General features: G+C 47.0%; 2 protein-coding genes across 2 annotated transcripts in view; one reads left to right on the forward strand and one right to left on the reverse strand.

Annotated features, from left to right (window-relative positions):
• CWC15 (CWC15 spliceosome associated protein homolog) overlaps positions 1 to 27,426 on the forward strand; it is a 206,603-nt gene that overhangs the window by 116,500 nt on the left and 62,677 nt on the right. The window lies entirely within an intron of this gene.
• ENDOD1 (endonuclease domain containing 1) lies at positions 2,368 to 24,488 on the reverse strand. The gene is made up of 2 exons (XM_060234917.1): positions 24,173 to 24,488; positions 2,368 to 3,709 (listed from the first exon to the last, which is right to left on the reverse strand). The coding sequence occupies exons 1-2, from the start codon at positions 24,473 to 24,475 to the stop codon at positions 2,585 to 2,587; spliced, it is 1,428 nt and encodes a 475-aa protein (XP_060090900.1). The 5' UTR covers positions 24,476 to 24,488; the 3' UTR covers positions 2,368 to 2,584.

The raw sequence follows: 27,426 nt of genomic DNA on the forward strand, positions 1-27,426 counted from the left end.
ACAAAACCACCTCTGGTTATGCACAACTTCACTCCCTGATGTTTTGTGGCTGGTTCCATTTCCTCCAGCAGCCATTTTGTGGTTGCGCCTCTGTCAGAATCCCAAAGGTGCCCACAGGCTCCAAAAGGTGGGGGATTTCTATTCCCATTAAGTCTGTAACACCAGCATCCCATGATAAGAACACAGGCTGCAAATCCAGGACCCTGAAACAACGTATTTCTTCTCTCCTTCCTCAATCTTTTTTTTTTTTTTTTTTTGCTTTTCCTTGCTGATCATCCAACCCAGCTAAGAATACAGGAGAACTCCAAAGACTGCACGCTATGTTGTGACGTTTTTGATTAGCTGAAATAAAAGGGGCTCCACAGCTTTAACCAGGCCTAAACAGCTTCAAGAGGGGATTGGATAAACATATGGAGCAGAGATCCATCAGTGGCTATTAGCCACAGCGTACTGGTGGAACTGTCTGGGGCAGTGATGCTCTGTATTCTTGGTGCTTGGGGGGGGGGGCAACAGTGAGTCCTTCCTCACCGCGCAGCGTCTGCTCGGATTTCCCATCAACTGCTCCGCAGATTCAGGAAGTGCCGCACCTTTTGCGTTGCTAACGTAAACTAGGGTTTAAGCAATTTCCATTTGAGACGCAAAAGGTGCGGAACTTCCTGAATCCGTGGAGCAGTTGGTGGGAAATTGGAGCAGATGCTGCGCGGTGAGGAGGGACTTCGCTCCTCGGTAAGCTGTGTGGGAAATCACCCTTAGTGTTGAACTGGGCGGCCCATTGGCCTGATCCAACATGGCTTCTCTTATGTTCAAATGTTGGCTACCTACACTCTTTAATCTATACATGAGCCTTCCTGTGCTTGGTGGGTGGAAGAAAGATCAGGAAGACAACAGACTTCATATAAGAACACTCTGTAGGTTTTATTAGCTTATTTTATTGCGCTTGTAGGCAACAGTAGTTGAGCTGCTTAGATTAACCAGTAGCAGCACAGACTTTCTCAACGCTGGAACAAGAGAGTTGGGGACCGTACCTAGGGCACCCTGTGCGCAGGAAGCATCTGCTGAGCCACAGCCTCTCCAAAAGCTAATGAGGATTCTCAGTTTGGTGTAGTGGTTAAGAGCGGCAGATTCTAATCTGGAGAACCGGCTTCGATTTCCCCACTCCTCTTCCCCATGGGGCCTTCTAGGTGACCTTGGGCCAGTCACAGTTCTCTCAGAATTCTCTCAGCCCATCTGCCTCACAAGGGGACTGTTGTGGGGAGAGGCAGGGAAGATGACTGTAAGCTGCTTGGACTCCTTCAAGTAGTGAAGGGCAGGGTAGAAAACCAGCTCTTCCTTCTTCAGATGAAGCTGCCTAATACTGAGTCACGGGCGGGAGGAGGGGTTGTAGCAGGTACTCCTTTGCATATTAGGCCACACACCCCGATGTAGACAATCTTCCAAGAGCTTCTAGGCTCTTCTTACAGGGCCTACTGTAAGCTGCAGGAGGATTGGCTGCAGCAGGGGTGTGTGGCCTAATATGCAAAGGAGTTCCTGCTACAAAAAAAGCCCTGCTGAATCAAACCATCCACCCATCTATCTATTTCAGTGCCGTTAGGTCTCTAGAGGCTCAGAGAGGCAAAAGTTTCTTTCCTAGTATCAGCTCAGTTCCACAGGGGTAAGCCTTGCGAATCTATTGTAGCAAAACACAACAAAGTCCAGTGGCACCTTGAAGACAAACAATGTTTATGGTGGCATGAGCTTTTATGAAACAGAGCTCACTTGAAGCTCTGACTCATGGATAGCTTGTGCTAGAATAAATGCTGTTTGTGTTAATTAAACACTGTTTAAGCTGCCGTAGATTTGGGGTTTGTTTTGCTAACATCTGCTGCCACGGGTGGAATTCTAGCAGGAGCTCCATTGCATATTAGGCCACACACCCCTGATGTAGCCAGTCCTCCAAGAGCTTTCAAGGCTCTTTTTTGTAAGCTCTTGGAGGATTGACTACATCAGGGGTGTGTGGCCTAAAATGCAAAGGAGCTCCTGCTAGAATTCCACCTCTGTCTGCTGCCCAACTGGAGATGCTGGGGACTGATTCTGGGACCTTCTGCTTACCAAAGATGTGTTCTACCATCCCATAAACACAGAGATTTGCACAATGATTTTCCAGCTGATGGCTCATTCTTGAATAAGGAAAAGGTTTCTTGAAAAATCCTGTAAAACTTGCTTCCCCTCCCCACCCCGATAAGATTCTTCTCTTATTCCGAAAACTACGACCAAAGTACTTTTGGGATTCAGTTACTGCTGAGAATCCTCTATCGACATTTTCATGTGTCCTACGGAAGAGGGCTCTCAAAAGACTTGGAATGTCACAGAAAATAATCCACTGAAAGCTGAATGCGTAAGTAGACTTTTAATTTCCGTAAAATTCCCCTTTCCAGGGTCAAGTAGCTCACCCATGTTACCAGAACATTGGTTCATCACTGTTTCAGTGTCAGCACAATAAATACATACAGGAGCAGCCAGACAATAGGAACGGATCAGGGAGGGGGGGGAATATTGCTTTGGCATTGTTGTTCTTTTGCAATTCGGTTTCCAATTCGGCCCCTGCTTAGAGTTCGGAAGACATTTTAGGCAAACACCTCCCAAGTATGGAAGTAGCAATGTAACTCAGGCCCTTGGCAAAGTTGGTGATGGCATCGATGAGCAATAAAAACAAGCCGCCGACACCCGAGGCGATGTCGTGGAGGACCTTGGGAATGGCACCCAAGGTGTAGAAAGGGAAGCACACGATATCCACGAGCAGATTAAGAGGGATGCTGAGCAGGCGGTACACGAGCATCAGAACGCCGTAGATGTTGGAGGCGATGCCGTTCAGGATGCAGATGATCGCCTGCACCAGGTTGACGAAGATGCTCAACAGCACGCCGCAGATCCCTTTGAGGAATGTCCACACCGCCTGGATGAGGTTCTGAACGGCCTGGCACAGAATACTGATGATCAACTGGACGAGCTGGCAAATGAAGCTGCAGAAATACTGCACCAGCTTGAAGATGGGAGTGACGAAGAAACCCCATAGCTTTCTCAGGAAGCCGCTCTCGTCTTTTGTGTCGGTGGTTTGCTGCGACGAGGAAGGAGTCTTCTTCGTTTGCGGCTCCTCAGCCTCGATCTCCTTGGCGGACTGCTGCACCGCCTCCTGCGCCTTCAGGTCGTTCCTCTCCTGGCTGCAGTGGTCCTTGAACAACTGGGCCCCAGCCGGAAGCTGCTTTTCAAGATCTTTCAAGGGCAGCTCCTTCAGACGGCTCCCTGCGGCCACCTGTTTTGCAAACGCCGTCGACCAGGCCTTGGAGCCGTCGTCGCAGCAGGCCGCCAGCCAGAGAGACTCGGGGATGGAAACTTTGTCTTTGACTTTGGCGGAAGAAGGAACCGCTCCCGCAATGAGATAGAGGTCTTTCCCTTTTTCGCAGTTGGGTGCCAGAGCTCGGCTTATTAGGTTATTAACTTCCCAGTCCCAGCTTTCCCGGACATCTGAGGGCACAGGGATAGCGTTGGTCAGTGTGTACGTGGCTGCCTGGTGATCACCCTTATGAAGAGAGCTGGGGTTCAGCTGTTGTATATCATAGCCGGAATCCACGTAGTCTGCTGTGAGGGCCTGGTTTTCTCCCAGATTTTCCACTGAACTTGCAATCTCAGCTTCTGGCATCATGTCTTCCGGGCCATTTTTGGGGTCATCTATCTGAAATGTATAGAAAAAAAAATAATGATCACTGGATCTGGAGCCAAAATAAAAATCTGGGCCTATGTTTGCAGTGGGATCAATGGTAGTGAGGGGGTGTTACATTTGGGATTTTCCAAGTCCAAATAAAACTTCATCCTAAACCTTTAAAAAGAAAAAAAAATCAGTAGAATTTGGGTTTTGCAATCCATTCACACGCCTACACCAACCTGAGAACTTCGGAGTTCAGCGTTTTCCTTGCATTTTGAAATGTGGCACTTTAAATTGCAAATTCACAAAGTGCATTTTGAAATCTGGAGCTGGAAATGTAAAAAAATCAGAGGGCTGACTTTGACAATTCGGCTGTCTCCTGGCTACCCTAGGTTAAAATTAACTTTGTTGCTCAATTTGATACTCTATACGGAAGCTACAGCAGCTACAGCCCCCACTTCACTATGTACTATATTATTGCTTTAGCTACTAATAAAAACGCTTAGTGTTTAGCTTGTGTTTTATAGCCTTCTATGAACATTCCATACATTGTAATCTTAACAATAACCTCAGGGTGGATAGCCCAGGCAATCCCAATCTCAGAAGCTAAGCAAGGTCAACCCTGGCAAGCACTTGGGTGGGAGACCTCCTTGGAATACCAGAGCCTGGAGGCAGGGGCAGGCTTTATTCAGCCACTTCTCTGAATATCCTCCAGGCCCCCAGTAGGGGTCAGTCACCTCCAGGTGCAGACACCCACACAAAATACAAAAATATCCTTCCCAAAATATAAAATAACCTCCTCAGGTGAGTTCAGCCATACTGCAGTGAAGTGGTTGAGGTAGAGTGCTTGCTACAGAAGAAAAAGATATTGGATTTATATCCCACCCTCCACTTTGAATCTCAGAGTCTCAGAGCAGCTCACAATCTCCTTTATCTTCCTCCCCCACAACAAGACACCCTGTAAGGTAGGTGGGGCTGAGAGAGCTCTCAAAGAAGCTGCCCTTTCAAGGACAGCTCTGTGAGAGCTATGGCTGACCCAAGGCCATTCCAGCAGCTGCAAGTGGAGGAGTGGGGAATCAAACCCAGTTCTCTGCACACTTAACCACTACACCAAACTGGCCCACCACCTCCCGAGGAAGCTTGTTCCACTGAGGAACCACTCTGTCTTAAACCCAATATCTAAAGAACACTTAATGCAAGGGTCCCTGACATAATTCTTGTAGACTCCATTAACACCTTTCCTAGTGCCCACCAACTGTTTCTAGAAAGCAGTCAGGGCCGGTGGGGTGTGTGTGGCTTTTGCCCTTTTCTGATTTCCCACTGGAGATCTGACTGGCTGTGCAGATCCAAAAAAAGTTGCTTCGGCAGCAGCTACCACCCTGGCACGAGAACCTTAAACACAAGACTGAAGGGAAGCCGTGCATAAGGAAGAAAACATTTTAAAACAATATATTTCTTTTATACGGCATCCTCCTGAGCAGAACTTCTTCCTGAAACGGTGAAGAGTTCATTTCAGAGTTCTGGGTAACCTCCTTCCCTGACATGCTGTGTGGCTGGTTTCACCTCCTACAGTGGCTGTTCTTTGATTATGCATCCAGAGGAGTCAGCCGTGTCAGTTTCTGTTCTGTGCTCTGCTTCCTTTGGTGGCCATTTTGGGGTTCCGCCCACCACTGTGTCAGAATTCTAAAGGTGCCCACATGCTCAAAATGGCTGGGAACCCCTGACCTATTGGGAGTATGGAAGAAATGACATTTGCACTCCTACGCTCAGTTCCCACTTCAGGAGAATATATTGGTAGAACAGCTAACACAGGTTCCAGTTCTGAATGGGCCTTCTTTTCTTTTCTTTTAAAGAAAAGTTTTAAAACACCAAGCAAACAGAAACTAGGGCAGCAAGAAGAAAAGAGCCCATCCCTTCTTTTTTGCCTGCTATGCCAACTTTCTCTTTGCTGGATTTTTTTTTTTAAACAGAGGCATATTCCAAAATACGATCTTCCCCACGCAGTCGGAGGTGGCTCAGACTGTTCAGCCCCGTCGGCATTCTGCTACCACCTCATTGTCCTACATGTGTGAACAAAGTCTTAAAATCCAGGCGTAAGCCGTTAACACCCTTCTAAGCCCACTGAATTCAGTGGGCTTAGAAGGGTGTAACACTGCTTACGGTCGCACTGTGAGTTAGGAGCTCGCTTATATGTTCTTGTGTTCTTACAGGAAGAAGAAACAATCTCTCAGTCTCATAATTATGTAATCTCATAATTATGAGAGCATACAGATTCTGAACTTGGGAGCAGAAACACTTCTATTTTATCTTCGTTGCATGCAGCGTTCACTTTATGGCCACAATCCCACAGAGAGCTAAACCACCTGAAATTGCTTGGCATTAATTGTCCGTGCTTTCTGTTAGATTAAAGCCCATGAACTGTAAACATTATCTGTCTCACACATTTTTTTTATTTCTCCCCCTTGCCCCCAAAAATACCATGCCAGTGTACCTGGTTCTTCCTTCCTCGTTTTATTCTCCCATCAACCATTTTGGAGTAGATGAGGCTGAGAGTTTCCAGGGCAGAATGGAGATTTGAACATGGATTTCCCAGGTTATAGTCTGACACTCTAACCCAGGGGTATCGAAAATGCAGCCCAGGGGCCGAATGAGTCCCCTCACCCCGGAGAGCTCCTATCAGGCCCCCAAGCAACTGGCTCTTGTCTGCTTCCTTCTCCCTCTCTCTTGCTTCCTTCTGCAGCTCAACTTGCTTTGCAAGTCTTGCTCAATCGCACAGGAGCTATAAAGCAAAACCTCGATTTTCTCCTTTGGTTGAGGCTCCTCCTCCTGGTCCCTGGGAAGGGAGGGAAAGAGCCAGAGATTCCTTTGCCCAGTTCCCTGGATCCAATGGGAGAAATACAAAGAAAGCACCTTTAAGACCAACAAGTGCTAATGTTTTAAGCATGTTTTATTTTAAGTTAAAAAAAAAAACTTTAGTCATGTTTTGTCTGTGTCCTTTAAAAAGTTTTTATCTCTGCTACCTAATCTTAAATAGGTACACACATGGCCCGGCCCAGCACAGCCCAACCCAGCCCAGCCTGACAAGGTCTCATTTATGTCAGATCCGGCCCTCATAACAAATGAGTTCGACTCCCTTGCTCTAACCAATGCACCACCCTGATATTTAAATGAAGAAGAAGATGATATTGGATTTATATCCCGCCCTCCACTCCGAAGAGTCTCAGAGCGGCTCACAATCTCCTTTACCTTCCTCCCCCACAACAGACACCCTGTGAGGTGGGTGGGGCTAGAGAGTCTCTCACAGCAGCTGCCCTTTCAAGGACAACCTCTGCCAGAGCTATGGCTGACCCAAGGCCATGCTAAGCAGGTGCAAGTGGAGGAGTGGGAATCAAACCTGGTTCTCCCAGATAAGAGTCCGCACACTTAACCATTACACCAAACTTGATGCTTCGTTTCAAAAAACTGTACTGCTTGCTCTGGTTCCATAGGATTGCTGCCTCTTCATCCAAAAAAGCATGGTTTTCAGGGCAAAGAAAGGACAGATAAATTAATTGTGAAACTCCCTGGAATCCTCAGGCATTCTGGAATTGGTTGCATTGCATCAGTTGTATCGGATATGAACACAGAATTGGTTATTAAGACCAACCACGATGGCAGGACACAGTGTGGAGGCTTCTGAGTTCTCCAGAAATCCTACCTGGCTGGATGTTTAAAGGTGGAGAAGGGGCATGGAAAACAAATGTCTTAACCCGTGCTCTTAAAGCTTAGTCCCAGGAACTTGCACGCTGTTTTGTGTCATTTCGATTTGGCCTCATAAAAGGTATTTTGGTGTGGTATGGTGATTAAAAGTGTCAGATTAGGATGTGGGAGACCCAGGTTTGAATCCCCGCTTGGGCCTTGGAAGCTCGCTGGGTGACCTTGGGCCAATCACACACTCTCAGATTAAACAACCTCACAGGGTTGTTGTGAGGATAAAACAGGGGAAGAGAACAGTGCAAGCTGTTTTGGGTCCCTGATGAGGAGAAAGTCAGGGGTACGGATGAAGTAAACAAATAAATGGCTTCCGGGCTACGTCGCCTTGCTCTCAGTCGGGTCCGCGAGCTCTCCTGCTTGCGGCTCCCCTGAATCTGGCAGGGGGTGGGGTGCACGGATGTGACACCCCCAAAGAGGCCCTGGAAGGGTCTCTTTTTGGCATGGGGCTTTTACAGCAAGACAGGGGCGCAACGGCAGTTCCCATTCTTTCTGTTTGCCCTGAAGCTCTCCCCGTCGTGATCGCCATTACAGCAGCAAGAGGTGAATGCCCGACTGCTTGCTTTTCTTCTCTTCAATAAGCTTTTGATCTATCACCCCTCCATCTCAAGTATGACAACTCTACAATGCAAGTAAGTCAGCTTTCAATTGCCAATGGCTAATGGGTCATTTTTACATTTCAATAAACTGGCAGTTCAAAGGATGGAAAAGAGGTCAATACCTCTAAATTCCCTGTGAATGAGGCCGTGAAAAGCTAAAGAACATCTCTAAGTAGTGGAAACAATTTGAATTAATCTGGATACTTAAATCAACCCAGATCATAATTGGATATTTGTTAAAGACTATTATTCGGCTGCAATACAGTCTGAACAAAATGAGATACTTGTGAGAGGGATTTCTCCTTGTCGTCTGATTTGAAATTCATACGCTAACATTTAAAACTCCAGTTGGAGGAGACTGGGAAGGATGGACTATCTGGGACTCTGAACTACTTTTCAACCTGGATTAATGGACTGAGTTTGCTGACAGAGAAAAATGGCTTTGCTAAGCGAAATTTTTCACAAAAAAGATATTTTAAGCAGTTTGAAGTCTCTGAGGCAAGATCTTGGTTTATTGACAAAGTTGGTTAAGAAGCAAATGGGAGCTTTTGTGCTGAAAGCTAGTGAAATCTCAAATCTTCATGAGCAAAGTGGTAAAGAGAATCCAGGGACGTCTGTAGAACTGAAATGGGAGACCGACTCGCTGGGAAACGAACAAAAGAAAATCAGAATGGAACCCTATGGCGTAATTTAAAAAGAAGACTGGAAATGGAGACTGATTCAAGTTAGGTTGAGAGGAACAAAGGCTGTGGAATTTTTCCCACTTTCTTCGAGAAGAATGTCTGCATTAAGAAGTAAGAAGATGCATTTTAACCAGAAAATCATGATGTGGAAATCTTTCAGAAAGAAGAGACTCCTGAATTAGATTTTTCTCAGTGGATAGTTGGCTATGGACTTTGTAAGAAAATCTGATATATGATATTAGAAGGCTAAGTGAGATTCCTTTTTCCTTTTTGGGGGGCTACAATAAGTTGTCTTGTTTAAAATAATATGGATATAAAAGCTAAAGGACTAAAAAGTCTGAAAAGAATTTTATGTAAAAATAGTTAATTTAGATTAACTTTTAAGAAGGCAGATAGCGTAATTACTTGATAAATTGGTGAACTTGTCTTTAACAGATAATGATATTAGCTTTTTATGTTTGTTATTGATATGGGTAATCCTACAAATTAATCTATAACTGTTAAGAAGGTAGATATTGTAATTATTTTGTTAATTAGTAGATCTCCTTCTAATATGTTTGTTTGAAGAAATTGTCTATAATAAGATAAATTATTGTGCTCTATTTCTAATCTGTCAAGGATAAAGATATTAGTCACAGACCGTATTAAGGAGATAGAAGGTGCATATTAGTTACAAATCAGGAGATAAGATTTCTTTTTTAGTAAGAAGGGTTTCTTGAAATGTTCTTATCTTGGTGGGTAGTTGGGTATGGAACTCTCAATAAGAACAGGCATGTGATTTTTATTTTTGGGTTATAATAAATTGATTTGGGTTATAATCCCTAGCCCAATAGGAATATAAGGGATTGTTAAAAAGGCAGATAGCACAGTTGTTATGTAAACTGGCAGATTTGTCTTTAGTATGTCTCCCAGGAAATAGACAAAATATTATGTTGTATTTTTCTTTTAGCTTCTTAAGGATAAAGATATGATTTTTTGCGTCTATATTAATGAGGATAGTTTTAAACTAACAAACTAGTCTGTGTTTTTAACATGGTTAAGCCAAAGCAGCTAGTTTTGTGTTGAGATTGCTCTGACTTGTTTACACTTATATGTATTGAAGAACTGTTTAGACTTGTATTGCAAATAATAGTTTAGTAAAAACATTTTATAATGAAAGATAAAGATGGTAAAATATATGGAGAACTCTATACTTGCAGGTAGAATGAATTGGATATTTTATTTGGAGGTAGAATTAAAACTGATATATTTGTATTTTTCTTTTTTTTCTGTTTTTCCCATTCTGTATATGCCCTCCCCCCCTTTTTTTGTATCTATACTTACGCTTCTTTCTTTTGTAGTTAAAACCAATTAAAATTATAAAATCTGAAGTAAACAGGGTCATCTACACTTTTCCCCCAGCAAGCTGGGTACTCATTTTACCGACCTTGGAAGGATGGAAAGCTGAATCAACCTTGAGCCGGCTACCTGAACCCAGCTTCTACCAGGATTGAACTCAGGTCGTGAGCAGAGCTTGGACTGCAGTACTGCAGCATGGCAAACCAACCCGTAAAAAAAAAATGTCCGCCATGAAAACGTTATGATACACTGTCACCCAGAGTAGGAAATGACTGGTGCTTGCACAGGGGACTACCTTTACTCTCTTTTTTTTTATGGGGTGGTTTGCCATCGCCTTCCCCAGTCATCTACACTTTACCCCCAACAAGCTGGGTACTCATTTTATTGACCTTGGAAGGATGGAAGGCTAAGTCAACCTTGAGCCGGCTACCTGAACCCAGCTTCCGACGGGATCGAACTCAGGTTGTGAGCAGAGCTTGGACTGCAGTACTGCAGCTTACCATTCTGTGCCACGGGACTCCTATTTGCCTCATGGCAGGTAGGACATTTGGATGTTTTCTTCCTGTAGAGCCAATAGCATCTCCAAGTATATAATCAAGAAAATGGTTGAGTCACCCTTTGCTCCCGGACCATGGTGGCCACCTCCTCGCCTTGTGTTTGTAGTTCTTTATTTTAAAATGCAGGTGTTAAACAGGCAGCTAATTTGGCCCTCCAATTAAGTCCTGCCTCCTGCCAACCAGAGACGGCAGATGCAACAGCCCTTCTCAATCACCTGTTTGCCAAGGGTACCACCTGTAAACAAATGCCACGCCTGCAATTACAAAGACATCTCTGCAATGTTTTCCACGCCTTTCTTGTCACCGAAAGCCCGGGCTGTTTACATCATGAAATCTTCTCGATTGCTGCAGTTGCTTAGCAACTGGCCAACTGTTCGGCGGTTGCCTAGCGACTGTGCTCACGCACACCTTTCCTCCCACCTCCTGCAGATGCCTGAGCCAAGATTGATAATGGTGAATGGCAAGCATCTGGAATGAGTGTCATGCCTCAGATTCCAGACAAAGGCATTTTGATACATTTGGGACAGGCCCAATGTAGGGCATGATATGCACCAAATCAAGTTGATAGGCCATTCTGTTCCAAGCCTCTGCAATTCATACATTCTGTCAAATGCACCCCATCAGTGGGCTCCAGTTAGCTGCCTGTGTTTGCGAGAACTGGGTGGAAGGGTTTGGGGCAAGCATCTGGAAAGCCATAGTACATAGCTAGTGGGCTGCAGGACTGTGTTTGTTCCCCAAAAGGTTGCCCATGAATGCCAAGGCACCCTCTAACACAGGAGCGTCAAACGTGCCCCAGGGGCCAAATCAGGCCCCTAGAAGGCTCCTACCAGGCCCTTGAGCAAGTCTGCTTCCTTCTCCCACTCACTTGCTTCCATCTGCATCACAGCTTGCTCAATCGCACAGGAGCTACAGAGCAAAGTGTCTATTTTCTCCATTGGCTGAGGGTCCTCCCGTGAGGAAGAAGGGGGAAGGGAGAGCTTGCTTTGCCAAACTCTCAATCACACAGCAGAGCTACTGAGCCAAGCCTCTCCTCCTCCAATTGGCTGAGGTTTCTCCCCCTCCTTGTACCCTCTCCACCTCCCCCATCTATTTTCCTTCCTTCCTTCCTCCCTCCCTCCCTCCCTCCCTCCCTTCCTTCCTTCCTTCCTTCCTTCCTTCCTTCCTTCCTTCCTTCCTTCCTTCCGGCTCTCAAACATCTGACGTTCATATTCTTGTGGTTCTCAAACATCTGACGTTTATTCTATGTGGCTCTCACATTAAGCAAGTTTGGCCACCCCTGCACTAAAGAGATACACAGAAAGCACCTTTTTAAAAAAAGAGAAAAAGAAAGCACCTCTGTGTCCTTTTTAAAGTTTGCATCTCCGCTTCCAGGCATTACATTTTATGACACACATGGCCCGGCCCTACAAGGTTTCATTTATGTCAGATCCTCATAACAAATGAGTTTGACGCCCCTGCAACACATTACCTGGCATCCCCCAAGTGTTTTGAGAAAGTCAAAACGGCCAGGTGGGGCTTTCTGCCCAGCAAAGGCTTCTGATTGGCCACTGGATATTGGATTGGGTGTGCACATTTTTCTAAAACATTGCTTTGCCAGCAGCTTCCACTACAGCACAAGGACCTTCACTGTGTGACTGAAGGTAAACTGCAGCACCCATTTTGTGGCTGCGCACACCCCACTGTCTTGGAATTCCACCGGTGCCCACAGGCTCAAAAAGGTTAGGGAGTCGGGGACCACTGCTTTAGTGGATTGCAACTTGTGCTCCCTCCTATGGCTGGCTTTCATTAAGGGAAAAAACAAAAGCCGCTGCATCACTGAGAAATGTCAAGACCGAGCCAAAGTAATTTAAGCAGCAGCTGATATTCCAGACAGTTTCCCGTGATGAACCACAAATCACGCAACACCTTAAAGACTAACATTTATTTCCGTATGCACTTCTGTGAGTCACCACAGAAGCTCATATTGAAATAAATGTTGTTAGTCTTTAAGGGTGCCATTTGACTTGTGGTTTATAATATTTCTACAGCACCATCTGAAGCAGACTTTGTGTGTGTGTGTATGTGTGTGAAGTGCCGTCAAACTGCTTCCAATTTATGGCGACTTACTGAAATCTGTGGGAGGGGAGGAGCTTTTAAGGTGCTTCTGGACTCTTGCCCTTTTCTACTGCTAAAAAAGGTTAAAAGGAGAAAGAAGAAGACGACCATAGATTCTCAGAGTGGTTTACAATCTCCTTTATCTTCTTCCCCCACAACCGACACCCTGTGAGGTGGGTGGGGCTGAGAGAGCTCTCCCAGAAGCTGCCCTTTCAAATACAGCTCTGTGAGAGCTATAGCTGACCCAAGGCCATTCCAGCAGCTGAAAGTGGAGGAGTGGGGAATCAAACCCGGTTCTCCTGGACAAGTGTTCACACACTTAACCACTACACAAACTGGCTCTCAGGTAGTCCCCTGAGCAAGCACCGAGTTATTACCGACCCATGGGGGTAACGCCACATCACGACGTTTTCTTGGCAGACTTTTTACCTGGTGGTTTGCCATTGCCTTCCCCAGTCATCTGAGCTGAGGGGAAGCCTTCGAAGGCAGAGTAGAACCGGGCCTGGAGGCCAGAGCGGGCCCATTACACCACACCCCTCTCATTACAACGAGCTGCTGCCTGAAAGCGCTCTAAAATTACCACCTGTGTGGAAGATATCAAAAAAAAGATGGCAACAGCCTTCAGGGAAGATATGTTTGGAAAGCTAAGTTATTGGAAGTAGGAATTCCAGTAACTACTGTTAATCCTTTTTATATTAATTCTTTGTCCCATTGGGCCTCAAAAGCAACCCTGTAAGGAAGGTAGATAACCACTGCAGACATTTTACAGATGTGGAACAAAGCCTAAAAGACAGCGATGACTTCCTTTACTAGGCCAATAAAGGTTGTGTGTCTGTGTCTGATAACTTCCTCAGGGGCAGACACTTGGATTCAACTTTTAGCTCGGCCTCTCCATGAACTGGCTCGCAGCAAGAGGGATACCACCAAAACCACAGCGGCACTGCTGGTTTTCCAGAGATGTTGAAACAGCTGGGAGATGAATGTTTGTCAGTTAGTTAGGGAAGGATGGAAAAAGGCTGGGCAGCTGAGTGCCAGAATTCATCCAAGGTGCTTATTAATTTGGATTCCAAAGGGAAGACGTAACGCACTCAAAGGCTGGAATTAAAGGACATTTGGAAAACCCACCTAGTGTTGCCACCTTCTCTTCTGCATGCTTAACAGCTGTGTGACTGATCAAAGTTAAGCGGCCGGCAAAGCATCACAAAGGGGAAAAACTCTACCTGCTAAATTATTTCCTGTCATGCTGCTGTTCAGAGCCAAAAAACCCTGCCAGAAGGGGGGGGGGGGAGTTAGCAACCCAATAATTCATAAACCCAGAATACAGAGACAGACAGAGCGGTGTGGTTAGTGTCAGTACAAGATCTGGGTTCAAATCCCCTCTGCCATGAAAGCTTATTGGATGGGTTACCTTGGGCCAGTCACTCTCGCTCAGCCAAGCCTACCTCACAGGACTTGGGGAGGGACGGTGGCTCAGTGGTAGAGCATCTGCCTGGGAAGCAGAAGATCCCAGGTTCAATCCCTGGCATCTCCAAAAAAGGGTCCAGGCAAATAGGTGTGAAAAGCCTCAACTTGAGACCCTGGAGAGCTTCTGCCAGTCTGAGTAGACAGTACTGACTTTGATGGACCAAAGGTCTGATTCAGTATAAGGCAGCTTCATATGTTCATATGTTCATGACTGTTGTCGTGGAGATAAAATACAAGAGGCGAGAATGATATTGTAAGTTGCTTTAGGTGCACACTGGGCAGAAAGTCAGAGCATAAATAAATACAGTAATAAAGAAGCTCTACATAAGAATCATTGTGCAGGATCAGCTCATGGACTGACCAGTTCTGTACTTGGTTGCCAGTGGTAACCGACCAGCTGTATCCAGGAAACCGATGAAGGCAACACAGTCCTTTCCTGTCACACGTCCCCATTATGTGGTATTCCAAGCTATACTGCCTCGTAACATGGAAGTTCTCTTTAGCCACCCAATTTAACTAATAGCTACTGTTACGCTCATTCCCTATAAAACTCTAATTCTCCTTTAAAAAGCCATCAGAACTCATGACTGTCACCTCAACAAAGGATTTTCCGGTAATGAAGCAGGTGATACATAGATGCGTGTGTAGCCAAACAGGAATGCAGTTGAGGGCTCCATTTCTTTCCACTGTTGTTTTCTTATCTAATGGATGTTCTCCTTTTGTCTACAACCTCCCGGTGTACTTATTCACATTCATATACAATACTCCCTCTTGAGGATAAGAAGGTGGGTGTGTGGGAGCTTTAGACACTGGAGTGCCAATCGGCTTAGAAAGACTTGACTAGTCCTCTCAGGTATTTGCTTCCAGCCTAACTCCACATTAACTTGTACACAAGTCCTTCACAGAGGTTTTTAGTCAAATGTTCTTATAAGTACTTCTTCACCCAAAGGGAGAACATGGAGTTCTCTGCTACAGGAGGTGCTGGTGGCTACAAGCATAGACAGCTTCAAGAGGGAATTGGATAAACATATGACGCAGGGGTCCATCAGTGGCTATTAGCCACAGTGTATTGTTGGAACGCTCTGTCTGGGGCAGTGATGCTCTGTATTCTTGGTGCTTGAGGGGGGGGGGCTACAGTGAGAGGGCTTCTAGTGTCCTGGCCCCACTGGTAAACCTTCTGATGGCACCTAGGTTTTTTGGCCACTGTGTGACACAGGGTGTTGGACTGGATGGGCCATTGGCCTGATCCAACATGTTCTTCACTCCCTGATGGAAACTCAATTGTCACGTGTGTGGGGCACGGATGCGGATTGGGACTGGGGCATGTACGAAGAAGGGGTTTCTGTCTTCCACTTACACAGCTTTCCAGACCCAAAGTGCACTGAGGTAGCAATGATTTCTCCATCAGGAGGGTTCTCATATACTCATAGGCTACATGTGCACCTGTCGACAGGGCAAATACCACCTTAGAGCTGTTCTGGATTGGGGAAATGGTGCTGGTGAGATGGTGAGACTCCCTTCTTCCCACATGTTATGGCTCTGATCTCAATCAGGACTCTGCACACTAGATAACTGAGTTCTCAAGGGGGAAATTACAGCTGACGTTTGAGTAAAAGTCTGTTGTGGATATGTGTAAAACATATAAGAACATAAGAGAAGCCATGCCGGATCAGGCCAGTGGCCCACCCAGTCCAACACTCTGTCATTCAGTGGCCAAAAAAACCAGGCGCCATCAGGAGACCCATCAGTGGGGCCAGGACACTAGAAGCCGTCCCACTGTGCCCCCACCCCCGCAAACACCAAGAACACACCACCTCCTGTGGCAGTGAATTCCATGTGTTAATAACCCTTTGGGTGAAGAAGTACTTCCTTTTATCCATTCTAACCCGACTGCTCAGCAATTTCATTGAATGTCCATGAGTTCTCTTATTGTGAGAAAGGGAGAAAAGTATTTCTTTACCTTCTCTATCCCATGCATAATCTTGTAAACCTCTATCATGTCACCCCTCAGTCGAAGTTTCTCCAAGCTAAAGAGCCCCAAGCATTTTAACCTTTAGATGAAGAAGATATTGGATTTATATCCCGCCCTCCACTCCGAAGAGTCTCAGAGCGGCTCACAATCTCCTTTACCTTCCTCCCCCACAACAGACACCCTGTGAGGTGGGTGGGGCTGGAGAGGGTTCTCACAGCAGCTGCCCTTTCAAGGACAACCTCTGCCTGAGCTATGGCTGACCCAAGACCATGCCAGCAGGTGCAAGTGGAGGAGTGGGGAATCAAACCTGGTTCTCCCAGATAAGAGTCTGCACACTTAACCACTACACCAAACTGGCTCTCTTTACTTAGGCCCTCAGCCACAGATACTTCTCCCATTTCAGTGAAGGGAGGCTAAATGCTCCTAATTTGTGACATGGCAGACCTAGATGGTATGGTATAACATTCAGAGTGTTGTGAGACTAAGAGACAGAGAAAACTTGAGTTCAAAACCCACATTTATTCATGGAGTAGTCTCTCACCTTAATCTATCTCATAAGATTGTTATGAGGATAAAATAGAAGAAAAGGAGAAAGACATAAGTCGCCCTGAACGCCTTAGAAGAATGGAGGGATACAAACATGACAAAGATAAACACATGTCAAGACCTACCATAGGAACCTGAAATACTTCAACCCCACAGGCTGTTTCCACACAGGTGATTAGCTCCAAGTTAGATGCTTCTGGAAAGTGGCGTCCTCCAGCCCCATTTCCACATAGTATCAAGGTGCTTCTGTGACCTCCTAAGGCTTCACTTCCTTTTTTGCAATGTCTCCCAAACCTACCTTACTGTGACATTTTGGGAAAGATTGCCAAGCTGGACTGGCTACTGTGTGGGCAGGAAAGTCTGCCATCTTCCCTGTCCCTGTGGTGGCCAATTTCCTTTCCTTTATTGGATGGGGGGGGGGGGGTATCAGCAACCAATATATCAATATTGTTATGGAATTCTGAAATGCCCTTCCTAGAGAGACTTGTCCGTTCCCTTCCGCCATTATCTTCAGCCAGCAGGTGAAGACTTTTCCATTTTGTCTGATTTCCACTGAATCATTCTCAGCAACTGTGCCTCCCCCCTTCATTCGCTTATTATTGATGTGTTCTGTTTTAATGGTTTTTCCATCTTATGTTAATGCTTTTATTATCCGCTGTCTTGGGAACCCTTGGTTAGGTGGAAAGACAGATTTAAAATGTTTTAAATAAAATAAAAGACACATAAATATTGGTAAGTCAGTTACTGGGTTTTGGGGGTCCCCCCCCCCAAATAAAGCTCCCTCCTGCAGTTTGTTGGGGATATAGCTGTCATGGGGACAAGGCAGGGCAAATGAGGGGAAATCTACAATACAGAAGTCTTGTTTCTCCTGCCCTGAACTGACAGCCACAGCAACCAAGAGACTTCCACAGGGAAGTGCCACCATGTGGAAAAACCCTAAGTCACAAGGACTATTCACCTCACCTCTTCAAGAGGGGATTGGATAAGCATATGGAGCAGAAGTCCATCAGTGGCTATTAGCCACAGTGTATTGTTGGAACTCTCTGTCTGGGGCAGTGATGCTCTGTATTCAGTGCTTGGGAGGGGGCAACAGAGGGAGGGCTTCTAGTGTCCTGGCTCCACTGATGGAACTCCTGATGGCACCTGTTATTTTTGGCCACTGTGTGACACAAAGTGTTGGACTGGATGGGCCACTGGCCTGATCCAACATAGCTTCTGTTATGTTCTTATGTTGTCTGGGCCTGCTCTTAAACAAATTCCTCAACGTTATTATTGCTCTCTAAGGATTTATCAGAGTCCCTCAGGTATAACTGTTCTCTATGCAAGACCAGCCATCTTCCACTGTTAGATCAACTTGGGCCAGTTGATTAAGGTGGAGTGGGTGACTAGTGAACAAATTACTGGGGACATCTGCCTAGTCACTAAACAGGGACAGCGTAATACAACAGATAATAGTGCTGGACTTAAAAGAACCGAAATCAGGTTTGGCCCACACATATACGTGAATCACTGGATTTCTTAACATTTTATTACTGCGCTCTGGCAGCCATTTCCTGTTACAGATATGCTGTGATTTCTCAGCACTTCATCATGGAATGTGTGAGGTGATTCCACTAAGAAGAAGCAGGGCCTTAGATGTGTGAATGGGGCAATCCTACATTATCACCTCAAAATCATCCATGGAAGTTGTGGCCAAATTAGACATGACAGCATCTTTGAGGTGGCCGTGAGGACACCATCACATTTAGTTACAACAAGCCTTCATGTATACATGGACCAGCAAAGATCTACTGTAATTTTTTCAGGCAGCCACTGTCTCTCAGCCCAATAAATCAATGCAAAACAAGCATGCAAAATTAGTTTCTATGCTGAAATCTGCTATAGAAATAATAAAGCAAGTTCCCTGCTCTGCAAACACACACACCCCTCCTTCAGAATTTTAACTGTACCCAGCTCTTGAAACATTTTGAAATATTTATCTGGCAACATTGCAAGACACGCCTTTCCAACCTGGCTGGCTAAAATCTCTTCCACAATCATCTCAAGCCACCACACCCCAAAAGATCCACACTGACAAGATGGCAGCTTCAGTTCCATATCCAGGGGCAAAATGGCCACTATCCAAAGTACCCTGAGTGAGGGGGACTGACAGAGATGTCAAGGGAGCTTTGAGAATTTGTCCTACATATCAAGTTGCGCCTCTTGGCTTTGTTTCTCCAAGATCTTGCCAGAAAAAAATAACTTTTCCCCACTCAGAACCTTGCCAATATCTCATGTTTCCCTTTCTTACTGAGCAGCTCCAACACAATGGTGCAAAGCAGAAACATGCTTCAAACCGCTCAACTGGCCACTGGGCCTAACAATACCATCTTTAAAGACTTTATAAACCTCTCTGCTGAAGAAGAAGACAAAGACAACGACAACTGCAGATTTATACCCCACCCTTCTCTCTGAATCAGACACTCAGAGTGGCTTACAATCTCCTATATCTTCTCCCCCCCACAACAAACACCCTGTGAGGTGGGTAGGGCTGAGAGGGCTCTCACAGCAGCTGCCCTTTCAAGGACAACTCCTGCGCGAGAGCTATGGCTGACCCAAGGCCATTCCAGCAGCTGTAAGTGGAGGGGCGGGGAATCAAACCCAGTTCTCCCAAATAAGAGCCCGTGCACTTAACCACTACAGCAAACTGTCTCTTTGTAGTGCTGACAATCTACAGCACTACAAAGCATATACTACATTTATATGCCAAAGAATAGCTGATTTCTCCCTCCCCTTTCCCTATTCATTTTGGCCTGAAGTCTCTTTTCTGTTTTGAGCAGGAGACTGTTTGTGCTGCGAGGGTCAGGGCAGAGGCTGGCACAAGCTTCGCTTCCCCAGAGAGGCAGCCTCCCCCTCCCTCCCCCTGTGAGAACCATGGATCCTGGGCAACGTTCCAAGGATTCCCCAGGCAGCTTATCAGGCCGGCCTTTGCAAAAAAGCTCAGTAATGGTGAATGAGCTTCCAGCGCAACCACTGTTAATGGATTTTTCCTTGCAATGCACAGTTGTAGAGAGGATGCATTTATGTGTTCGGCATAAACGCAAGACACAAATGAGCTGAATAGACATGATGCTGCCTATACTGATTTAGTCTTTTGGTCCATCAAGGTTGGTATTGTCTACTCCACGGGTGGCCAAACTGCAGCTCGGGAGTCACATGTGGCTCTTTCACACACATTGTGTGGCTCTTGGAGCCCCCACCACCCCATTGGCTAGCTTGGGGAAGGCATTTGTCTCTTTACATCACTTCTCCAAGCTAGATCAGCCAGCAGCTTGGAGAATGCAAGTTGCTTTCTTTCCACCTCTCCCTCCCCCCTCCCTTCCTGTCTTGTGGCTCTCAAACATCTGATGTTCATGTCTTGCGGCTCTCAAACATATGGCATTTATTCTATGTGGCTCTTGCATTAAGCAAGTTTGGCCACCCCTGGTCTACTCAGACTGCCAGCAGCTCTCCAGGATCTCAGGCTGAGATCTTTCACATCACTTATTACCTGATCCTCAACGGGAGATGCCAGGGACTGAACCTGAGACATTTCGCATACAAAAGCAGAGCTTTTTCACTGAGCCATGGCCCCTCCTGAACTACAAGAAGACCTGACAGCAAGAATACGCCACCAGGATCTTCTACAGCAGGGGCGGCCAATGGTAGCTCTCCAGATTTTTTTTTGCCTACAACTCCCATCAGCCCCAGCCAGCATGGCCAATGGCTGGGGCTGATGGGAGTTGTAGGCAAAAAAACATCTGGAGAGCTACCGTTGGCCACCCCTGTTCTACAGCATGCAGGGGTTCTGTGGCATATGCACAGAGGACTATTTATGTACAGTCTGCTTATCTCCACGATGCACACCCAAACCGCTTCACAACCCCATTCCCTCCTCCTTCATTTTATCCTAACAACCACAACATGATGAGGCAGGTTAGGCTGAGAGTGCGTGACAGGCCAAAGGTCACCCAGTGAGCTTCTCTGGCAGGGTGAGCATTTGAACCTGGTTCTCCTAGTTTACCATCCGGCAGTGTAACCACTATGCCAGGCTGGCCTGGCCTAGCAAAACAAGCTGAAGCAGAAGCAGATCACAAGTTCAGTTGGAGAGATGAACTTTGCAAGCAAAAGATCTCAGGCTCAATCTGCAGCGTGTCCAGTGAAACAACTTGTAGGTGGTAACGTGTACTCAGAAAGCAACTCTAGAGAAGTATTGGGTTATATAAACCCATGAGACTGCCTGACAAAATGGGAAAAAAATATCTCGAATCTAGTTTTCTATATGGGAAGCAGCTGTGGCTCAAAAGAAAAGTATGCTGCTCAAAAGAAACTAGGACCAAGGTTCACTTTCTGGCATCACCCACCAAAATTATCCTAGGAAGTTGGACCTTGGGAGAGATCCCAGACAGCTGCCCTCAGATAGAGCAGAACACATTGAACTAGAGGGGCCAGTGGTCTTGCTGGGTACAAGGCAGCTTCATGGAGAGCATCCTTTTTATCAGAAAGGACATTCCCTCAACTGTGGTCCAATGTGGACAAACCCAGGCACATATGTCCAAGGGGCTTGAACTATGACAAACCCAGAGATGTATCTAGATAGATAACTTTTGGTGTACTTATAGGTTATGATATAGCCCAATCTTGTCAAACTTTGGAAGCTAAGCAGGGTCGGTACTTGGAAGGGAGACCACTGAGGAAGATAAGGGCAAACAGGAGGACGGTAGCTCAGTGGTAGAGCATCTGCTTGGTAAGCAGAAGGTCCTAGGTTCAATCCCTGGCATCTCCAAAAAAGGGTCCAGGCAAATAGGTGTGAAAAATCTCAGCTTGAGACCCTGGAGAGCCGCTGCCAGTCTGAGAAGACAATACTGACTTTGATGCACCAAGGCTCTGATTCAGTATGAGGCAGATTCATATGTTCGTATGTTCAAACCACCTCTGCTTCTCACTTGCCTTGAAAGCCCCTTGCTGGGCTTACCAGAAGTCAGTTGTGACTTGACAGCACATATACATGCCATCTTGGGCTATACATTGAGATGGGAATACACAGTTCCTTTTTCTTGGTGCATTAAAAAAAAAAACCCATAAAGCAACATCCCCAAACAAAAGCCCATTACACTTCTTGAGGATTGGGATTATTCAATTAACAGTGCAATTTTAAGAACACTTTGCTGGGACTAAGTCTGACTGAATAGACCTGCTCAGAATGGCACTTTTAACAGTGCTGTCCTAAGCATCCTATCTGATAAAGGGAACTTTGACTTTTGAAAGCTCAGATCCTGAAAAAGTTGTTGGTCTCTCTAAGGGGCTCCGGGATTTGAATACAGCTCTTCTTCTGAAAACCAACATGGGCCTCCTCTGAAACATCCTAAACAGAATTACTCCCTTCTAAGCCCATAGATTTCATTGGACTTCGAAGGATGAAACTCTGTTTAGGATCACACTGTAGATGTACAGCGCAATAAATGTGTGCCAATTTGTAAGCAGATCAAGATGAGCAGCCACATTAGTCTGTTTGAATAGCGGTAGAAAAGAGCAAGAGCCCACTAGCGCCTTAAAGACTATCAGAATTTGTGGCAGCATGGGAGCTTTCGTGAGCTACTGCTCACTTCTTCAGCAGGAGGGGTTTGGGTTTCAAACCAAGATGTAAGCAGGGATGGCCCTAAATTATCTGGCACCCTACGCAAGGCTAACTTCTGGCAACCTCCTCACACTAATAACCAGTTTTCAAAAACAGATGAATTGTGGGAAAAACTGAAAAGCACAAAATTCAAAATTGCTCCCTGGCCTTGATAGGTCTCTAAGTCACGTGGGGGGGGGGGGTGCACAATTTGGCACCCTCAGAAGGCAGGCACCCTAGGCAATCCCCTAGTTTGTCTAGTGACAGGGCTGGCCCTGGATGTAAGTGCCCATTGCCCTCACTCCCCATCTCTCTTTTGCTTCCTTTCTAGATTTTCGTCACTTTAGTGATTCCTCCCCCAGAAAAGGTAAGAAAAACTGACCTATATCCTCTCTTCATTCTCCATCATTTCTAAAGCCTTGCCTCATCTTCTCTTATAATTATTCTTGCAGTTCCCTGCAGTTTACATTCCAGAACTTTAATTAATTTATCCGCACAAAGAACAACACTGTGCAATAACCCAAAAAAGGGATTGGGGTGTGTGTAAAAACATGCACAGCTTTTTTTAAAAGTTGCCACAGAGTGTGGATTGGCTACGGTTCCCATTAGGCCTCCCACTTTCCCTGGGTTGGACTGCTACAGAATCTGCAAAAGGATGCTCAAAGAGGGGGGCTTTGGCTATAGGTTGCTGACTTCACCCACCAGGAGGAGCTCTGTCTGGCACTCTAGGCAAAGCTAACTTCTAGTGCACAGATAACGTCACCAAGGCACATGGGGGAACCCAATTTGGCCGCCCCAGAAGGCCAGCATCCTAGATGATTACCTAGCTTCCTAGAGGCAGATCAGACCCTGTCTGCTTCGAACCCAAAAAGTCTCAGCTTCTCCATTTCCAAGCAGAAGGATCAAATGTGACCTCTGGAGAGCCACTGCCGGTTAGAGGAGATTGTACTGCCTGGTCTGATGCCGATAAGGCGGCTTCCTGTGTTCAAAAAGAGAGAGCACCTTGCTGTTCACCAAAGTTTTTAGGGAAATGGTTGTTGCGTGACTCAGTGGTCAAGCATCTTTGCTCAGCACACAGGTTCAATTCCTAGCAGCGCTGGTCAAAGGGATCAAGTAAAAGGTGACGCGAAAGGCACTGGAGAGCTACTGCCAGTCAGAGGAACCAATGCTGACCTTGCCAGACCAATGGCCACACATAGTCCAAGGCAGCCCTGTATAGTTTTAAAGCCACATTTTCCCAACCCTGATTAGGCAGCATAGTGCAGTGGTTAGGGTTTGGGGCCAGAGTCTGGAATAGCCAGGCTTAGTCATAAGAACATAAGAGAAGCCATGTTGGATCAGGCCAATGGCCCATCCAGTCCAACACTCTGGGTCACACAGTGGCCAAAAAACCCCAAGTGCCATCAGGAGGTCCACCAGTGGGGCTAGAAGCCCTCCCACTGTGCCCCCCCCAAGCACCAAGGATACAGAGCATTACTGCCCCAGATAGAGAGTTGCAACAATAAGCTGTGGCTAATAGCCACTGATGGACCTCTGCTCCATCTGCTTATCCAATCCCCTCTCGAAGCTGTCTATGCTTGCCCCCCTCTGCCCGGAAATTCTCGGCCCAGTCCCACCTCACAGGGTTGTTGTGAGGACGGAGAAAGACGTCCACTGCCCTCAACTCCTTGAAGGAAGTGCAGCATAGAAACGAAACGAACCAACAAACATCAAAAGCCCCCGAACGTTTCCGGGGCCAAAGGCCCATCCTTTCCCTTTTCCTTCTTGGCTTCTTCACCAGACCGTCCTCCCCCCCTCCCCGCCGCAGGGATCCTCCCCCTCGGGCCGGGGGGTGGGGGTTGGGGGGGGTCCTTACCTGGGGTTCCACCAGCCACTTCTCCTCCTCCCCGCTCGGCGCCGCCTCGGTGTACTTGAAGGCCGCATAGAGAGGGATTTTGTCGTGCGCGCTGTAGAGGGTGGCGAAGCGCGGCTCCTGCTTGTACTTCTGGCAGATCTTGACGTGCGAAGGCGGCCCGGGCAGGCCCTCGGGGGGCGCCTGGGCCAGGAAGAAGCCGTTGCATTCCGCAAAGCCCGCTTCCTCCGGGCCCACCACCCTGGCCTGAACCCAGCCCGGGAAGGAGGCCACGGCCAGCGCGCAGAGCGCAAAGGCCAGCCGCATCTTGGGCAGCAGCATTGGGAAGCAGGAGGAAGGCGCGTCCCTTCTCTCTCTCTCTCTCGGGCACGGAGGCGACGGGCTGCTGCTGCTGGGCTGAGCCCGTGGAGGAGGCGGCGGCGGCGGCGGGAGCGGGGAGTGAGGCCCGATTGGCGCGGCTGGGAATCCGAGGCTCGCTGGCGCAGCCTTGGCGAGGGTGCCAAATGCGTTGCCGGGGGCCGAGGCGCGCGTAAAATAGCTTTTGCCGCCCCGCCGCGGCGTCTTGTGAGCGCGGACACGTGAAGGGCCGCGCTGCTGGTGACACACGCCGCAAACGCGCGGGATCGGCGCTCTGCACACGCTCAGAGCCGTGCGGGCCCAGCCACACGGGGAGGGGAGTGGCAGGGAGAAATGCTTGGAGTGCTTCGGCGGGAGACGTCATTGGCTCAGCAGCCCTATCTTTTTGGCGCTCGGCCACAGGTGGGCGGGGGAGAGGACTGCATTGCGGTGCGGGAGGGATCCCCGAGCAGCGGAAACCGGGGAGTGACTCGGCAAGAATGTCCCGCTTCCAGTTGCGGCGGGGGGGTGGGAGCCACCTGTGGGGAGTTCGCGAGCTCGGCGTGCCCTTTGTGGCCAGTGGGGCACAGAGATCTCACCGGGCTTGAATGGCATCGCATCGCCATCCGGGATGAATCCCTGCCGGAACAATGATCGCGATTAGAAGATTGAGAAAATGAGAGATATAGGCTAGGGACGAGGAAACCCAGAGAATAAACATCAGATGTTTGAGAGCCACGACAGAAGGAAGGAAAATAGATGGGGAGGGAGAGATGGGAAGAAAGCAACTTTAAATTTTACATTTTTAAATGCATTCTGCAAGCTTGCCTTGATTGTTAGCTGCCCTGAGTCCACCTGCAGAGAGGGTGGGATGAAAAATCTAAATAAATAAGCTACTCTGAGACTCCAAGTCAAGGGCTGGGTATAAATCTAACTACTTCTTCTGGGTATAAATCCAATCACATCTTCTAGAAATAAAAAACAAAATACACAAGTTCAATGTCAAGGAGGCCCCCAACTGAAGCTGGAGGGGTAAGGTCCCCAGCCCCCGCCCCCCCCCCCCCCGGATGCCAGTAGGGGATGGGAGTTAAGGTTGCTAGATCCAGGTTAGGGAACTCTTGAAGATTTGGGAACAGAGCCTAGGAGGACAGGGACCTCAGTGGGGTACAATGCCATAGAGTCCACCCTCCAAAGCATCCATTTTCTCCAGGGGAACTGGAGCCTGGAGATGAGCTGTAATTCCAGGATATCCCCATGTCCCACCTGGAGGCTGGTATGCCTAGCTGTTTCCTCCCCACTCCCAGGTCTCTCATCAAATTATGCTTGCAGAGCATCACCTGCACTTAAGGAAACATGAAAGTTCCGCGGGGGGCAAACACTGGTGCAGCAACACCAGCAGCAAAGCACAGCGCTAAATATAATTTTTTGGCAAAATAACAATGGGAATAATTGGATGAACAATGCATGGGAATAGACATGGTTGCATGTAATTTGGTTATGAAATTGTCTAAGAAACATTGTGTTCTATGCCTCATTCACCTGGCAAAGGTAGCACTGGCACAATTTCACGTGTGCTGATTTCCGCTCTTCCACTTGCATGAGTTACGCTGTTGTGCCTGCGGAACTCTTCTGTAGGTTCCATCCCATGATGATTTGGTCGCCTTGTAATGAAGGCCTAGTGCAGGGGTGTCAAACATGCAGCCCAGGGGCCAAATCAGGCCCCCGGAGAGCTTCTATCAGGCCTCTGAGCAACTGGCTGTTGTCTGCTTCATTCTCCCTCTCTCTTGCTTCGTTCTGCATCACAGCTTGCTTTTGGCAGCCTTGCTCAATCGCACAGGAGCTACAAAGCCTCTATTTTCTCCATTGGCTGAGGCTCTTCCCTTGGGGAGGAAAGGGGGGAGGGATAGCTTGCTCTCTTCTTCCTTCCCCAGGGGACCCGGAGGGGGAGGAGCCTCACCCAACTGAAGGAAAAGAGGCTTGGCTCAGTAGCTCTGCTGTGCAATTGCGAGAGCCTGGATTGCACAGGAGAGATACAAAGAAAACATCTTTAAGACCAACAAGTGCTAATGTTTTAAGCATGTTTTATTTTAAGTTTTTTAAAAAAAAAAATCTTTGTGTTTGTGTCCTTTATAAAGTTTATATTTCCGGCATTATATTTTATGACACACATGACCTGGCCCTCATAACAAATGAGTTTGACACCCCTGGCCTAGTGTGTTTCACAAGACCACTGCTTTTAAAAACACATTTACCACTGCCCAAATAAAGACGACCATACTCCAATTCCGTTCTCCAGCCTGATGCACCCTTGTGCGCATATCCGTTGATATTTCTGTTTTTCCTGTTGCTGGCTGGAAGCAGAATGTATGGACTAACTTTATTGAAAAGCGTGGTGCTTGGGTTCAGCTTTATCCTTTCCAGCCAAAATTGGCTCCCAGATATCAAGGCTCACGGAGGACTGTTTCCTGCCCTCTGAATGACTACCCCATTGTGTCAGTGGAGAATTAGGGAACCCACAGCCCAAGCAAGATCTAGGCAATAGAGGAATGCTGAGTTCATTCGTCTTCCCCCACCCAGGAGTTCCATCAAGTTCTTCCGGTGATGTCCTGTTTATCACATACAAAGCACACAGTGTCCTGGTAACATGCTAAATTCACAGGTGCAAACCAGTCAACAAAGTCTTATAGAGTAGTGTCACTGAGTAATCATTTGGCTTTTTAATTTTTTAAAAAAATAGAATAATGTACAAGTCTGTGCAACTTTAATCCAATGAGGGGAACCCTCAGGTTCAGAATGACAATAACAACAATAAAATACCCCGGGTTGGATCTAGACAGTTTTTCCACTCTGTCTTGCCTGGTTTCCCTCCTCGCTGTAACCCCCATCCGACTTGGTTTTTGCACATACATCTCATGATCCTC

Source organism: Heteronotia binoei, chromosome 3 (genome assembly GCF_032191835.1).
Source record: "Heteronotia binoei isolate CCM8104 ecotype False Entrance Well chromosome 3, APGP_CSIRO_Hbin_v1, whole genome shotgun sequence".
Taxonomy (NCBI): Eukaryota; Metazoa; Chordata; class Lepidosauria; order Squamata; family Gekkonidae; genus Heteronotia; species Heteronotia binoei.